Below are 18365 nucleotides of genomic sequence, written 5' to 3' on the forward strand. Positions count from 1 at the left end.
ATCCCCACCTCCAGAGGTAACCAGGGGCCTCGCTTCTAACAGCACACATTCGTTCTGGCTAATATATCACGTAGTCCGCTTGTCTTTTTTGCTCCACATCGTGGGAGTCATAAGGAGGAAGGCTCCTGTCACTCAGATAAAAGCAGATTAAGTTTTTTTTAAAGAAAAAAAAACCCTGCTTACAGTCCCTGTTAAAAAGTCCACCACACCTTGGAGGGTACCGGGGCTCTTAATCCTTACCTTACCAAACAAGCAAGAAGTCATCACCTGTTCCTCTTCCTTTAATTCTCAGCCCCACAGCAGCTGCCTATCCCGCCCTGGTGTCTCAGGGCACTGGCCCGGTTCCCTCACAAATGCTGGCCCCGGCCGGCGGCGTACACAGGAATGTTTGTGCTCAGACAGCTGGCTGACTTCTCGCTCACTTCAGTTACAACGCCTGGCGCGTCCTCGAGAGTCCAGGTGGAGGACAGCAACCGTGTCTAAAGCTCAATCAATGACTCCTTCTGCTGGCTCGCAAATCTTAGAAACTTCCGATGAGGGTGGAGAGCTGAAACTTGTGTTGGGCTGCAGGCCTCAGCCTTTTATAGCCCAGGCTCTGCGAGATAATTAAGAGTCAGCAAACCCATACAATCCCTGACCTCAAGCTGGGGCTGCAGGTACCGGCTGGAAGAAAGCTGAGTGAGTCCTCCAGCCACCATATCAGACTTGGCACTGAGGTCATGGTACAAACGCAGCTGTTTCGGGGCTGGGGCCCAGGGAGGAGGATTAAGGTCCACAGCTCGCCCAGAGCCAATGAGCTTGGGGACCAGGTGGGTCAGGGCACATGCACTCCAATGCTGGCACTGCATTCACTAGCTGTGTGTTCTCGGCTATACCTAATTACCTGTGTGGTCTTTGATTTCCTAATCTACAGAATGAGGAGACAGAACCAGACAACTCAGAGATAACACTGCAAAACTCCCTGACGCGTATTCCAAGCTATCTTGACTGTGAGAGGGCAACACGGGACCCTGGACTTGAAAGACAGACTGCTTTGGTTTCCATCTTGGCACCGTTCTTGCGAGCTGTGTGGCCCTGGAAAAATGACTTAGCCTCTCTGTGCTTTAGCTTCCTCTTCTGTAAAATGGAGATAGTGATTCTTTGAAGAGTTGTGAGGAATAAATTAGCTAATTCGTATCAAGCACTTAAAAGACTTCCCGGCACAGAAATTAACCATTTTGGTTTCAATAAGATATACTCTTGTTTATCATCCCTATGTTATTTACAAATGTACCTATGTAAAAACTAAAAGAAAAACAAGCTGCAAAGTGCTAACAGTGGTTATCTCTGTCCTGTGGGGTTATGAGGAGTCATTCTTTTTAAGATGCTTTTGTATTTTCCAATCTTTAAAAAATAAGGAACCCGAATTACCGTTTTGGTAGAAAAGATGCTGGTTTTAAAAATGACTGCTAAGCTTCAGTTCTCTTGGAATGATTTGTCTATTATTACCTTACATGAAAGCAGACCGCCAGCATTCTAGTGAAAAGCCATTCCTCATAATGTTTTCCTTCCAGCAGCAGTAACATTTCCACTGTCTTCTCAGTGTTCTGGAACAAAGGCTAACGAAAAGCCTTAAGCCCTGGACACACGTCAAAACCTGACACTGAATCATCTCTGCTCCAACCCAAGCCTCCAGCACAATTACCCCTGGGAGCTCACCTTCCTCACTGGGATGCCAGGCACATCTCAGTCATTACCAGTGTTGCTCAAACACATTGTTCAGGCTTCAAAAGAGGGCTGTCCCCCAGGACATCTCATGTGTACCCACTAAAGCTCAGAGAGACGTGAACAAAAAGAGCGGCATAGCCAAGCAGAGGCACATGATCCAAACCAAGAGGACTGGAAGGCAGAGTGTGGGCTCCTGTGGACGCAGACCGGCATGGACTTGAGGCAAGAGGGCCCGAAGCCCTGGGGTCACAGAGGGGCCAAAAGCTGCAGAGGCAGAGAGATCAGAGCCAGGGCAACAGATAACAACCTGCACCTTAGTCCTGAGGCCAAATACAATGAACCTCTGCTCACAGAAAAGCTGCCTGAGCTTGGCCACATAAGGAAAGGCCAGGTCCTGCAAACTGGAGGCCACTGCCCAGGCCTGGCATGTTTCAGAGCACACACAAGGGTGATTTTACAGACACACCCACAAGGGAGCTGCAGGTTCAGGATCCAAAGGTTTTCAGGGTTTCCGTGGCCCAGGTGTCCAAGCCAACACAGCTGAAATTTTGTACTATTACTCATTTTAGCCAAAATCTAACTTTCGGTGTAGCATCAGGGCTGTTCCTCTGGTGTGCTAGTCAGAATGTGCTAGGCTTTGCTGGCGTAACAACCAACATCCAAATTCTAGGGGCTTAAGAAAAAGGGAAAGGTTTATCTCTCATTCATGCTAACAAGCCTGCTGTGAGTCGGCTGAGGGACCCAGGCTGTGGCGGAGCCCCTGCATCAGGAGTGCTGCTGGTGGCCAGGGCAGGGTACTCGGTGATTGTCCACTGGCTCCTAAAGCCTTCCCCAGAAGTCTCCTGGGCTTCCTGAATTCGATGCACTGGCCCTACCTAACTTCAATCCTGCCACATGCCCAGGAGGAAAACTACCATGTTAGTGACACATGCCATATCTTATTGGCTAAAAACTCTGAGACCGGTTCTGCTGTTATTACCATTTCACAAATGAGAAACCTGGATGCTGAGAAGTAAATTGCCCAGTAAACAGCAGAACTAGGACTGAAATCCAGGCCGTCTGTCTCCAGAGCCTGTTTCCCTGACAATCATGACTGAATGCTCTTATTACGAGTCAGGCATTATGCTAAATTTGTTTATATATTCTTCACAAATATATGAATAGAATAATATACAAACACATAAATTGTGGTGCTGGAGAAGACTCTTGAGAGTCCTGTGGATTGCAAGGAGATCAAACGAGTCAATTCTAAAGGAAATCAACCCTGAATATTCATTGAAAGGACTGATGCTGAAGCTGAAGCCCCAGTACTTTGGCCACCTGATGTGAAGAGCAGACTCACTGGAAAAGACCCTGATCCTGGGAGACAGTGAGGACAGGAGAAGGTGGCAACAGAGGATGAGATGGTTGGATGGCATCACCGACTCAGTGGACATGAGTTTGAGCAAACTCCAGGGGCTAGCAAAGGACTGGGAAGCCTGGTGTGCTGCAGTCCACGGGGTCGCAAAGAATTGGACACAACTGAGCAACTGAACAACGAACCAACCCAGTTGCTGGACCCTGGACTCAAACACTTGGTTTTCTCGCCAACTAAACCAATCTGTACTGGAAAAATAATTTTGAAGGTCAATAAGCATCCTTATCAAGATGTAATTATTACATCCATGGGGACACCTAGACAGAACATTTAAGACCTCTATTCGAGAAGGAGGCCACTTCCCCTCCCATAACTATATGCTAGAAATGGAAAATCTGAAAGATGCTCACGTGGTATCCCAAAGGATATGTTATTAGTAAACTGTCTTAGTACACTGTTTGTTCTAATTTGTTCAGACAAAGAACACTTCCTTTCGTAGTTCAAATCTAACAACGGCACATTCTGTTCACGGTGTACAGAACGGGAATTGAGTCACTAGTTTTATCATAAAAGTTTTAATTTCTCCCCACCTCTTCCTCTCAGTATCACTGACAAAAGAAAACCTGTAGCGTCAAAAGTTCTATTTCTTGATTGGAAGGCAAAGTAAATCTGGAATCAAGGATCATTTGGAACTGGGGCTGAAATACATGTCCTTTTGAGAGCTCAATCTTTTATTCATAGATCCTGCTAATTAACAGTGTATGGGAGATTAGGCAAAGTGTTCAGAGATCTCAAAAATAAATTCTTCAAATATCTTCAAGCGCTTACAAACACTTAATACTGTAATTAGAAATAATTATCTTGATAAGCCTCTACCAGGCAACAGTGGTAGGTAACCTACTTTGAGTTACATATACTAGAAAAATACTTATTTCTTCAAAAGAGCTTTCAATTAATGCAAACTAATCCCTTACCAAATTAGTCTGATCTGGTAAAGATTTACCGTATACTCTATAATTTATCTAAGAATTAAATTAAAGACAGGGAGGCCAGATTTAAAAAGACTGTGCCTTGAAGAGCAGACGGGGAAGGCTATGGTGATGAAAACCAATCTACCCAGAGAACCACCTGCGGCTCAAGGACGGTCCCCGAGGGAGCGTAGGCGAGTGTGAGGCCACATGAGACAAGGGTTCTGCTGAAAAGAGGAGGGAGTCTCTGGGGACCCAGCGTACCTCGAAAACAGGCAAGCTCAGGAAAGAGAAGTGAGCCCCTCACCTCCACCAAGAACTCAGCTTTCTCTTAGGAAGAATTCGCAGTTCCTTTTTTTTTTTTTTTTCAGAGGATTTTAAAACTTTATTTCACTGAGATTAAGACTCCTCCTAATGAGGTTTCTTTTGTTTTAAAGTATCTTTTTTTTCAGAGTAGCACTGACATATATACATGCTGCTGCTGCTGCTAAGTCGCTTCAGTCGTGTCCGACTCTGTGCGACCCCATAGACGGCAGCCCACCAGGCTCCCCCGTCCCTGGGATTCTCCAGGCAAGAACACTGGAGTGGGTTGCCATTTCCTTCTCCAATTCATGAAAGTGAAAAGAGAAAGTGAAGTCGCTCAGTCCTGTCCGACTCTTCGCGACCCCATGGACTGGAGCCCACCAGGCTCCCCCGTCCATGGGATTTTCCAGGCAAGAGTACCGGAGTGGGGCGCCATTGCCTTCTCCGACATACATGCTACCATGTGCTAAACAGACAGCTGGCGGGAAGCTGCTGTGCAGCACAGGGCGCTCAGCTCTGCGCTCTGCGCAGACCTAGAGGGTGAGACTGGGGGCGGGGATGGGCACATACATATGGCTGATCACCACGTTGTGCGGCAGAAACCATCGCAGTTCCTTCTTGTGGGGAGACGTGGGATGGGGAGCTTTGAAGATGGGGAAACAGGAAGCCCCAGTTTTAATACTAAACACAGAACAAGCGTCACTGAGGCTTTTAGTTTCTATACTCAGAACAAAAGGAGGGAAGGGGTGAGTGGGAAGCCCCGGCGCAACCTAACAGCTTCGGAGGGATTCAAGGATCTGTCCCCAGCATGGTTATTCCCGGTCTGTTCCCGGCAGCATCTGTCAGTAAAACAGATCCAGGAAAGGGACCTGAGCACTTACCTTTTGAGGGAGAGGGGGGAGGACCATGTTCTGCTGCAGGAGAACCACCCAGCCCCAGGAACTGAGGGAGCAGAGGCAGCTCAGAAGAAGGCAGGTGCCAAGGTCCTGAGCTAGCGGGCAGAGCAGGGTGGTGGCCAGAGTGGCAGCCCGGGGCAGACAGCCTGCCTCCCGCTAGGCCGGGGCCCAGCCTTCTCCTTTTCCTGGAGCATTTATTCACTGCCTCCTCTCCTCAAAACACAGAGGGTGGGTGTTCTCGGGAGGGCCACGTACTTGAGCAAAGCTTCTGAATGCTAACTACAAAGCCAGCCGTGTCCTGGTGTCTTTCAGCACCCCCAATCTGAACAAGGAGAGAGAAGGAAACACATCTCCCTCTCAGACACACAATGATGGATAACTTCGTACCAGGGGCAGCGACCTGCAGCAGAAGCTACTCTCAAGAGGGAAGAATCCTTGAAATCTCATCTGGCCTAATGCCTGTTTTTAAAAGCAGCAGCCTGAGTATGTACCCAACTTACTTTTCATTGCAATCTATGCTCTCTTCATTCTAGGGGGCCTACACAAAAGGGAAAGTAATTTGACTTGGATTGACATGTATCACTGCTATACTTAACACAGATAACCACTTGACTGGGGATCAGAAGGCTGTGTGACAGTAACAGCTCTGCTCTTCAGCTGCTGTGTGACCCCTGTGGAAGCTTCAACTCAGGTACTTTAGTTGTGTATCAATATCCGGACCACACATTCAATGGACCCATCTTACTCTATAATCTTATGAACTCAATGTTAAAAACTTTCAAATAAAGTACTTAAAAAAATAAAATAGCCAACAAGGACTTACTGTATACCACAGGAAACTTGCTCAATACTCTGGAATAACCTAAATGGGAAAAGAATCCGAAGAAGAATAGATATATGTATGTATATAACTGAATCACTCTGCTGTACACCTGAAACTAACACAGTATTACTAATCAACTATATTCCAATATAAAATATATTTTTTAAAAGTACAGCTTCTTGGATCAATACATAAGATGGATATAATAGTGAATACGATAGGGATGTCTATCAGACACCAACCATCATGTTTCCCTTTTTTGCTACTAGGATACTAGGCAGTTTAGAATCAAATTCAGAGTAACTGTTAGACTTGTCAATGAGTCTATTTGCTTTTCCTTCCTTTTTTTTTTTTTTTTTGAACTTTTGGATATTATTGCTACTCTGCCTATCATAATCTGACTCTTAGTGGAAATAGGCAGGTGAACTTTAATGATGCTGGGTATGTCATCTTGCCAAGAGATGAACACTAGACTCTCACTCCCATGTGTGACTGGGGGAATGTGCTTGAACACACTGAGCTCACACACTGGCACAGTAACCTCTCTCCGCCTTCCCTAGGGCACCCAGAGAAAGCCACAGCAGAGTCACAATCTGGTCCAAGTCCTTTGAAAAGACGCTATATTAAGACTGAGCCAGAAAACACACTCAGGCCCTAAAGCACCTTCCCCAAGGAAACCTAAGCCTTATAACTGAATTATTCCCTGCAGGCCAGGGGTTTAATTTGGTTTTGGTCCTGCAACAAATACTGGAGGAGGGGCACAGGTCCTGGATGATCTGTGTAGTATATAATTCTGTTTTAAACGAATCAGAACATTACTAGATATCAGACATGGCTTAGAAATAACATACTTAAGTTTTGAGGAAGCAAAGGAAAACTGATCTGTATTCATTTCTTTCCCTTTGGCAATACGGAAATTACTTCCTTTGAGCAATTTTATTTTTTCTAACGTAAGCCAGCAGTATTATCACCAAATAGCAATTGGAAATAAAAAGCTGCTTTTAGTTTCACAAAAATTATAAATAACATTACTTAAAAAAAAAAAAAAACTTTAATGTCCATGAAAAGTGTACTCAATCAACATTTTGCAATTTATGTAGTATGGAAAAACCATCTGACTTTGAAGTCACGTTGGACCTTCAAATGAGACAATCAAAATAAAAACTCTGACCTCCTTGGGCTGAATAAAATTTCCTTTTTAAAAGATAAAGCAGATCATGTCCTTTTCAAAAACCCTTTCGAGATCCCTAAAGTGTGAAATCCTTAGCAAAGACTTTAAAATTCTTGATCAGAGTCCTCTCAGCCTATACTGCTAGTAGACTCATCCATAACGTGACTGTGAGCACATCTATGCACCAGCACTACAGTTAGGATGAAGCTTGATACACACTCTCATTTGAATCCCCGCAGCTCCATGAAGTAGGAGCCATTACCTATGCTTTATAGATTTAGAAGTGAGGAGCCATCACATAATTTGTGATTACAGCTAATAAGACACAGAACCAACATGTGTACCAAGGTCTAAAGCCTTTAATGTTCACTGCACTCGGCCAATAAGCTCCCGAATGCTTCACACACTTGCCGTGTTAAATACCTGCTGTTTCCTCGCCATAGCACGACCTCTCATACTTCCATCCCAAGGTGTCTTCTGAGGTCTAATCCAAATACTGTCTCTTTCACACAGCCTCCCCCATGCCAAAGCCCAGGCTCCTTTACACTCTCCCCGCAAGGACGCCCTTCAGGTGCATACTCTCCAGGTCTGGCAAGCACGTGTGTAACATCTGTTCTGCTATCTTAAAGCCTAGAGGAGGAGGGAATGTCTCCTAAGCCACCTGTGTCCTGGCCTACATTCCTTCTTCAACAGGACCTTGTTATCTGCTGGGTGAATCAATGGCTGACAAACAGCCAACTGGGGCAGCCAGTCATTCCGCGTGCTCACATCCTTTCAGCTGCTTGCGTCCGAGATCAAGAAGAACCTGTAGCTGAAGTGGTGCTGGACTGTCTTCAAGACAGACCGGACCGTGGACTGTTAATGGCTTTTGATTCATGCAAGAGGTCAAATATTCAAGAGACTAATGTGTCCCATGGCTCTTTGACACTCCAAGCAGAATACAGGCGACCGATTATCAATTGATAGATACTAAGACCCTGTGGTGTTGGAGAAGACTCTTGAGAGTCCCTTGGACTGTAAGGAGATCCAACCAGTCCATTCTGAAGGAGATCATTCCTGGGTGTTCATTGGAAGGACTGATGCTAAAGCTGAAACTCCAGTACTTTGGCCACCTCATGTGAAGAGTTGACTTATTGGAAAAGACTCTGATGCTGGGAGGAATTGAGGGCAGGAGGAGAAGGGGACGACAGAGGATGAGATGGCTGGATGGCATCACCGACTCAATGGACATGAGTTTGAGTAAACTCCGGGAGTTGGTGATGGACAGGGAGGCCTGGCGTGCTGCGATTCATGGGGTCGCAAAGAGTCGGACATGACTGAGTGACTGAACTGACTGACTGAAGACCCACAATGTGCAAGAGGTGTACTCTCTTCCTAAGTGACATTTCCCCTGAGATTACCATCCTGTCACAGAGAACTAGGTGTCGGCTCCTAACACATCCATGTCTCAACTCAATCCATCCTTTGTGGTGGCATGTAAGGAAACAGTCTTGTACTGTATTAAATGACAATCTTCAAAAAATAATTTATTCAATGTGCCAGCAAGACTATCAAGAGTACAGCTGATCCCTGAACAATGTGGGTTTGAACTGGGCAGGTCCACTTGCACACAGATTTTTTTCAATCGATAGTATAGTACCGCACAATCTGTGGCTGATTGAATCTGCAGACGCAGGGCAAAGAGGGGCAGAAATGAGAGGGGAGTACGGGGCATGAGCACCCAAAGGTTTCAGTATCCAAGGTGGGGGGGTGGTCCTGGAACCAATGTCCCAGGGACACCAATGCCAACTGTAGTTCCTTGTCCCTTAGGAAATCACAATTCAATAGAACTGGAACAAAAAATAAAACAGCCCTTCTTTCCTCCAAAGCCTAAGAAGGAAATGACTTGTTTAAAGGCCAAAAGCAGGGTCCAAGAAAGAACAGAACCTTGGCAAAATAGTTCAAATTTATTTTTAAAAGGGAAGCTACTAGATATTAAGAACTTATGAAGCATCATGTAATTTTCTAAATGCCTCACATAGATTACTGTATTTCTCCTTTCAAGAATCTGGGATTAGAACAACTATTTTCCATTTTACAGATGGGAAAAGGAACTGACTTTTCTGAAGTCATAAAGCTAGCATGTAGATGAGCTATCATTCCAGTTGGCTTCAAGGGCTGGGCTCTAATAATATTCCCACCTGCTACTGAGACCTGCTGCATATAACAGACTCTTTCCTAGACATGAATGTGTTTCCCATAATCCCTACAACCCCTAAGATTTTGTTTACTTAAATCACTGTGTTACTGTTAAATGTTACAAAGTAAAAAGTATGTATGGTAGAGAAACCAGAAGGGTGAATACTAATGGACGGATTTAGACAGTTCTTGGTACCACAAGGCAATTTACTGGAGATGTCCTGAATCTGACATTTAATAAGTAAGACAAAACACTACGCTTAAATCCCAAGATACCATGGGTAATAAAAAATGCAGGTTGCTCCTGTTTCAACCATTAAAAATGATTCTCAATGCCAGGGAAACCTGCCAGCTTGTGCATCAACTCCCTCTCCTGGCTAAAGCTCCAGTGGCTACTGGAGTCATTAAAGGCTTCGCTACCAAGATGCAGTTAAGAGGGGGCTTCCTTCTCCCACAGACACAGCAGTTCACAAGCACTCGAGTCACGTTTCATAGACAACTGTCCTCTAGGAACTTATTGTTCTGTAATCTCAGAGGAAGGAAACTGCAAAGAAATGAATTGTAGACTGTGATTTTTGAGATAAACACTATACCATGACCCTTCTTAGAATCCAAGTCTATATTTGGTTTGTATTTCCAAACAGAGGCAGCAGCCTTTCAGGGCCACTTATAACACTTGCAGCAACTAGCCAACTCAGATTCAGGGGAAAGCCCTGATTCCAAAGCTGTGTGTCCTATAACTGTGTCACAGTGGTGGCATACATGAGTGGTTTAGAAGCAGAGATTCAGAGCAGGACTGTGTATGTTCATATCGCAGCTCTGCCATATTAATTGTATCACCTTGGGCAAGTAGTTACTTACTCTCTCTCTGACTCAGTCTCCTCATCTATAAAGTGGGAACAGGTATTGACTTCACAGGCTGACTGTGAGGATTAAATGAATTAATGTTTTATGAATAAACTGCAGTTAAGTGAATAAACTGCTTGGAACAGGGCCTCGTACAGAGTCACTGCTGTCTAAGTGTAAGCTATCCTTTATTAAACACAACGTACCCCCAATGGGTACTCCCCTAGGTCAGGAAGATCCCCTGGAGGAGGAAATGGCAACCCATTCCACAATACCTGCTGGGAAATCCTAAGCATAGAGGAGCCTGGTGGGCTACAGTCTGTGGGGTTGCAAAGAGCTGGACACGACGGAGCACACACCCACACCCAACAGGTGGGAACTTCAGAAAAGTCCAGAACCAAGAACAAAGGCGCTGCTGCCGCCATGACTAAGCTCTTCCAGCAGAAGCGGACCACTGCCCCCACCCCACGGAATCCGCTTGCGTCTGCATCTAGCTGCACACAGAGAAGAGAAACGACCAGCAGGGTATCACACTCACACCAGGAGGTGCCTGAAAGATCAAGTGTCAATGAGCCTGAATAGCAATGCTAAGACTTCTTTAAAAATGCCACCATCGCTCATTATTAGAGAAATATAAATCAAAACTACAATGAGGTATCACCTTACACCAGTCAGAATGGCCATCATTAAAAAAAAAACCTACGAACAATAAATGCTGGAGAGGCTGTGGAGAAAAGGGACCCCTCGTGCACTATTGGTGGGAATATAAACTGATACAGCCACGATGGAGAACAGTTTGAAGATTCCTTTAAAAACTAGGAATAAAATTACCATATGACCCAACAATCCCACTATTGGACATACACCCTGGGGAAACCATAACTGAAAAAGACACATGTACCCCAGTGCTCACTGCAGCACTATTTACAATAATTGGATCATGGAAGCAACCTAGATGTCCATCAACAAATGAATGGATAAAGAAGTTGTGCTGCCTATACACAACAGAATATTACTCAGCCATAAAAAGGAAAGCATTTGACTCAGTTCTAATAAGAGGGATGAACCTACAGCCTATTATACAGTGAAATCAGTCAGAAAGAGAAAGACAAAAATCATGTATTAACATATATATAGGAATCTAGGAAGATAGTACTGATGAACCTATGTGCAGGGCCGCGGTGGAGATGCAGACATACTGAACAGACTTGTGGGCATAGTGGGAGAAGTGGGACACGTTGAGAGAGGAGACTGAAACACACACATTGCCATATGCAAAATCAGACAGCCGGTGGAAGTTTAATCACGCAAGGAGCTCAAATCTGCTGCTCTGTGATAACCCAGAGGGGTGGGATGGGGTGGGAGGTGACAGGGAAGTTCAAGAGGGAGGGGAATATGTATACCTATGGGATGGGAATACCAGACCACCTGACCTGCCTCTTGAGAAATGTGTATGCAGGTCGGGAAGCAACAGTTAAAACTGGACATGGAACAACAGACTGGTTCCAAATAGGAAAAGGAGTACATCAAGGCTGTATATTGTCACCCTGCTTATTTAACTTATATGCAGAGTACATCATGAGAAACGCTGGGCTGAAAGAAGCACAAGCTGGAATCAAGATTGCTGGGAGAAATATCAAGAACCTCAGATATGCAGATGACACCACCCTTATGGCAGAAAGTGAAGAGGAACTAAAACGCCTCTTGATGAAAGTGAAAGTGGAGAGTCAAAAAGTTGGCTTAAAGCTCAACATTCAGAAAACGAAGATCATGGCATCTGGTCCCATCACTTCATGGGAAATAGATGGGGAAACAGTGTCAGACTTTATTTTTTTGGGCTCCAAAATCACTGCAGATGGTGACTGCAGCCATGAAATTAAAAGACGCTTACTCCTTGGAAGAAAAGTTATGACCAACCTAGATAGGATATTGAAAAGCAGAGACATTACTTTGCCAGCAAAGGTTCGTCTAGTCAAGGCTATGGTTTTTCCTGTGGTCATGTATGGATGTGAGAGTTGGACTGTGAAGAAGGCTGAGTGCCGAAGAATTGATGCTTTTGAACTGTGGTGTTGGAGAAGACTCTTGAGAGTCCCTTGGACTGCAAGGAGATCCAACCAGTCCATTCTGAAGGAGATCAGCCCTGGGATTTCTTTGGAAGGAATGATGCTGAAGCTGAAATTCCAGTACTTTGGCCACCTCATGCGAAGAGTTGACTTATTGGAAAAGACTCTGATGCTGGGAGGGATCCGGGGCAGGAGGAGAAGGGGACGATAGAGGATGAGATGGCTGGATGGCATCACCGACCTGATAGACGTGAGTCTGAGTGAACTCCGGGAGTTGGTGATGGAAAGGGAGGCCTGGTGTGCTGCGATTCATGGGGTCGCAAAAAGTTGGACACGACTAAGCGACTGAACTTAACTGAACTGACTGATGGCTAATCCATGTTGCTATATGGCAGAAACCAATACAATATGTAAAGCAATTATCCTTCAATTAAAAATAAATAAATTTTTAAAAAATGCCCATCAAAAGCAGATGACCTAGTATATGAGTGATTTAATCTAACTTTTAAAAAGTTACGGTATCTTAAAAGATTAAAATTTTAAAGCTCAATATCTGGTCCTTAATTTTTAAATAAATTCATTACTTTTCTATGTTGCTATTTTCGGTAAAACCAGAACTCTAAATTAAGACCTAAAGACAGACATCTAACATTTCCCATCTCTAAGTCTTTAAGCCAAACAAGAGGAAATTGTATTAGATGAGCTTATCTAATGATGATAATTTGCTACTTTTTCTAAAGAGCCTCCCAAATTACTTCTTGAGAGTATTATGTCATGGAAGCCTGTCTTTATAGATGAAGTGTGGAATTTTTTTTTCAGCCAGGTTACAGTTAATTCTATGACCTTATCTATCAATGACAACATTCTCTAATTTTGTGTAGGTTTTCTCTCCTTCAACCCTTATTCAAATTGCCACCAAATTGTTATTTCTTTGTGCAGCAATTTCTCTCTAGATTGACACTTTCTTGCTATTTCTGGGTCTGTCTTCCTGAATCCAATCCCATTCCCTACCTTACCCTACACAAAGGGCAATGGTCTAATCGGTTTTACTGCTTTCAAAATTTTACTTTTTCCATCCAGTCCATAGAGAGTCATCACGCTAATTTTCTAAGCTTCCACTTTCATCACGTTATAACAAGATACCCAAGATGTACAGTGGTTCTTCCTTTAATAAAGAAATTAGGTTCTTCCTCCTCTTGGTACTTAATCTGAGTGTTTTTTCCCATTTGAACTCTTCAATGTCTTCCTCCTTTCTACCAACCACCCACCAGACAGATCCTGATGCCATAGTACACTGAACACATTTTTGTACTTTTTTTTTTTAACCTTAATACTTATTCCCAGTGGATACACCATTTCGAAAGTCTCTGTCTTACCCCAATTCTACCACTCTTTCAAGATCTCTTCTGTGAGGTCCATGTCCCATCCTTCCCGATTCATTTTGGCTCTTATTTATACGGTCCAGTTGGTTCCTACTTGTTTTATCTTTCTTGATGGACTTTTAGATTACCAGGAGTATTCACTTTTTAGATGCCACACAATACTCAGCACAGAACTGGCAATATCACTGGGTAGCAAATACTTATTATAACCAACTTCTCTATGCTATAAAGCAGTATATTCCCAATTCTGAATGAGACCAAAGTAAGAAATACACATGTACCATGACATACATGCATATGTGTTCATGTACACACACATACATAACCGAAACATAAATTTTATAAAACAAGTACTTATCTTTATACATGCAATGCAACTATATTTTTAAAAATCATGGCTAACACTTTTTTAAAAACATTTAACATGACAACTGAATATTAGTAAATTATAGTTAATTCTGTTAGGTATGTTAATTTTATTATGTAGAAAAAGTCCTTGTTTTTAAATACATTTCAGAAACAATATAACTTACTTTGAAAAAGATTACATACACACACAGACACAAAGGAAATGTGAAAATTTTTAATTGCTGAATCTGATAACATGGATGGGTGTTTGCTATACTCTTCTTCTAGTTTCCCATCTAAAAATATGATAGTTGCTAGCCATTAAATCTATTTCATAACCAACTAATGGGTTTCTATCTTGTTTGAAAAAATGTGCTTTATAATTAAGAAAAAGACATAAACCACTTGTTTCTATGTTTACTAATTATATTTAAGGAGACTCTAACATACTGAAGAGGGCTTCCCCTGGTGGCTGGCTCAGTGGCAAACAATCCACCTGCCAGTTGATGGGGTCTCAAGTCAGACATGACTTAGTGATTAAACAACAACATACTGAAGAATGTTCTGTAGTTACTTCCTGGCTAGTAGGTCAATAAGGGATTTAATCTTCCACTGCTATGAGCCACTAATCTCTCCTTTAAAATCCTTTCTATGGAACTTTCTGTGAAACATGACTATCTTAGCAGGAAGGTATAAGATTAAGGACTGATTTTTTACTTGCAGAGATCACAGAATCAGAATTTACCTTAAGACTTCTCATCCTAAGAATAATCTTTGTGGTTTTCATCAAGGCTTTAAAGAGTAACATCTGGGAATGTTAAAAACGATGCACTGAAACTGAAACATTCTAATAAACACACACATTGGTTAAGACAGTCCTCTTCCTTTTCCTTTAAGCACTGGGTCTAGTAAAAGAGTAAGTTTCACAGTCAGTAACACCTCGATTTAACTGACTGGAAGAGGGAAGTATAGATGAGTGAAAGAAATTTCCAGGTAACTAGAATTCTTACCATTTATAGGCCAATATATTAAGTCGGGCTTCCCTGGTGGCTCAGAGGTTAAAGCATCTGCCTGCAATGTGGGAGACCTGGGTTTGATCCCTGGGTCGGGAAGATCCCCTGGAGAAGGAAATGGCAACCCACTCCAGTATTCTTGCCTGGAGAATCCCATGGGCGGAGGAGCCTGGTGGGCTACAGTCCATGGGGTTGCAAAGAGTCGGACACGACTGAGTGACTTCACTTCACTTCATATTAAGTCTTGCTGATTGCGGATTTCTAAATTACTAACTTCCCATGACTGCTTTCCTGTTGACTGAGATCATCTATATGAGCAAGTCTGAACTGTGACACAGCATCTTGACCTCAGGAAGAAACCTGGTCTAGATCCGTGTGGGACCTGGGGTCTAGTTACCCCTCCAGTCTTAGGTCCCTCACTTGAGAAAATGAAGTGGCTGAACTCTGCAACCTCCATGCCTTTGCAGCTCTTCTCCTCCACAATTCTATTACCACTAGGTCTGTAAAGCTGGCTGCTCTCAGCACATACCAATTAACATACGTTGAATATTTATACTTCTGGATAATGAATTTTACTCACCAAAATGAAAATCAAGCAAAAAGCAGTTAAAAATAATATGCAGCAAGTTAAAAAGAAAGAAAGAAAGAAAGAAAAAGAACAGTTGTTAACATACCACATAAGTGGATCTCAATAACATCATTCTTAATGAAAGAAACCACAAACCAAGAAGGACATGCTCTGTGATTCCAGTGACTGGGATGTCAAACGGGTTATGCGTGTGGGGAAGCAGAGAGGACCTGCCACAAGGTGGCATAGTGGAGTGCTGGATGCTGACCAGGCCAATGCAAGGGACACTTATATGGTGCAACACAGGCAGAAACCATTCAACTGTACATTCAGATGTAAGCACGTTACCACAAGTTATTCTTCAAAAGAGTAAAAAAATAAATGCAAAAAAATCATAGGAAATGAAGATCACTGTCAAAATTACTATTTTAACTTTACAGGGCCTAAAACATGGCTGCTACTAAGTCACTTCAGTCGTGTCCGACTCTGTGCGACCCCATAGATGGCAGCCCACCAGGCTCCCCCGTCCCTGGGATTCTCCAGGCAAGAACACTGGAGTGGGTTTCCATTTCCTTCTCCAGTGCATGGAAGTGAAAAGCGAAAGTGAAGTCACTCAGTCGTGTCTGACTCTTCGAGACCCCATGGACTGCAGCCTATCAGGCTCCTCCGCCCATGGGATTTTCCAGGCAAGAGTACTGGAGTGGGTTGCCACTGCCTTCTAAAACATGGCAGGTGTTTATTAAATGCATATTGATTAACATATGAAATTGTTCGGTTCTAGCAGGAAAAGAATTTTCAACGGTGTGTCCATTCACACTTTTGGTCAGCCCTTTCACATTTTTAATGTTTCTGAAATTTTCATGATACTCTCTTACAAATATTTGTTTTTAATACCCGGATACAGAAGAGCAAATGTAAAGTACAGAAAAAGAGTAGAAATCCTCATGATACACTAGCAAGGCACTAATACCTACGATGTAACTAAATTCATCAGATATAAATGCAAAAATATTTTATCTTACATTCTGCAAAATGCAGTAAAATCCTAAATACCATGTTGACACAGATTGAAAATCACCTGGTTCATTACATGATAGTTATTTAGAAAGCCAGTTTTTCTTAAAGAGCCTGAGAAACCTCTTTGTACACCATATATAAGACCAAATTATTTTTATGACAGTTAACAGAATTGATTAAATTAAGTTCCAAGCCAGGCCCCCTAAGATACAGAACTCACACTCAAAAAATGTTTCCTGGGCATTTTTTGAGCCACGCAGTATGCTAAAAGCACTGGCGTCAGAAAGATGAAATGATGAACTCTTCCCTAGGAGTTCACTGTTTGGGCTGGAGACATACAGAGATACACAACTGCAGAAAAATGTAGTAGGTACTCTAGGAAACAAAGAAGTGGAAATACTGGATACAGAAGGCTTCAGTGAGACATCTTCCAAGATGCTATCTGACCTGGGCTTGGAAGGGGAGGCTCAAAAATCAGCTGAGAGAGACCACAATGGGTCCACAGAGGCAGACTGCAGAATATTTAGGAAACAAAGTTTCTTCAGATGTCTAGAATTTATAACAAGTAATGGGTCATTCTAAGTCACGCTGGGGCCAAAAAAAAAGTGCAAGGCAAGAATTTCTAAAGGAAGGAGACATGAAATGCTAAAGAATACAGACAGTCTGTGCCAGGCTCTATTATACTTCATCATGCAGACAAGGTGAAGCTGGGATTTTTTAAGTGATTGGGAAATTTTTTTAACCATAAAAATAAGATACTCAGAAATAGAGAAGCTTAAATGTCAAAAAGAGTAGGGGAAAAAAATCATCCATAGCCCCACCCTAAAAACAGACGCTGCTTAGACTCTCAGTAATGTTTTTGAAACACAGAACTATGACTCTACTTACTGTACATAAGGATTTCAGACTTGGTTCATGTACTGTTCACAGTCACATAAGATTTATTCATGAATTTGTGAGACTCCATCAATACTGTGCCTGTACACTCACACTGCACTGCATAGGAACAGTACTGGGATGCAGGGATCAGGCAACCAGATCTATTAAAAACAAAATCATTTGAAGTTAAGGACAGCTGAATTCTCCCCTAAAATAATAGTGCCCATCATATGATGGTAAATCAGGCATTCTGCCTCAGAAACATGATTGGTGATTTATTCCATCTTTACTCATTTCTTTGCAAGGGATCTGAAATGCTAAACTAATTATCACAGAGGCTGGTGCTTTTTTATCAGAGGGTTTTTTGACAGATTGCAAAGGACAAAATTTTACCTAGCATGAAAGAAAAGGCCAGAATTAAAAATGACTTCCCTGAAGGGTACAATTCCTTTTGTCTTTTATTTACAGATTGAAAAAAGAAATCCTTCAATGTATGCGCGTTACAAATTATATTCTCTTCACTGTAAGCCATGGTTACAGAAACATCTCAGATTCTTCTGCCTGCAAGAAGGCACCACAGTAACCCTGCTCTACACTATATATCTTTATGACTCAAATTCTGTAAGAAAAAAATGTAAAAAATCCAAATTAGATTAGTAAAAGAGGGGAAAAAAGGCTGTGAAGGATAGAAGGTAGTTTGGGAAAATTTCGATGACAGATGCTTTCATTTCTCTTTACTGGGAACTGAAACCAAATCATAGGCCAGTACCTGGCTCAGAGCCCTAACTTTCCAACAAGACTGTAAAAACTCTGAGACAGGACACCTGCTCTGAGCTTACCACAGAA

The 18365-nt window shown here is 42.8% G+C and overlaps 1 protein-coding gene across 7 annotated transcripts in view; it reads right to left on the reverse strand.

Annotated features, from left to right (window-relative positions):
• The window catches only part of TMCC3 (transmembrane and coiled-coil domain family 3), a 288555-nt gene that overhangs the window by 13562 nt on the left and 256628 nt on the right, over window positions 1-18365 (reverse strand). Inside the window, exon 1 of one of the 7 annotated variants that reach the window (XM_005206104.5) lies at window positions 241-1283. Coding sequence (XP_005206161.1) covers window positions 241-264 — 24 coding nt within the window. The 5' untranslated portion in view covers window positions 265-1283. 7 annotated transcript variants of the gene reach the window in all.

This window comes from Bos taurus, chromosome 5, assembly GCF_002263795.3.
Source record: "Bos taurus isolate L1 Dominette 01449 registration number 42190680 breed Hereford chromosome 5, ARS-UCD2.0, whole genome shotgun sequence".
NCBI classification, from domain to species: domain Eukaryota; kingdom Metazoa; phylum Chordata; class Mammalia; order Artiodactyla; family Bovidae; genus Bos; species Bos taurus.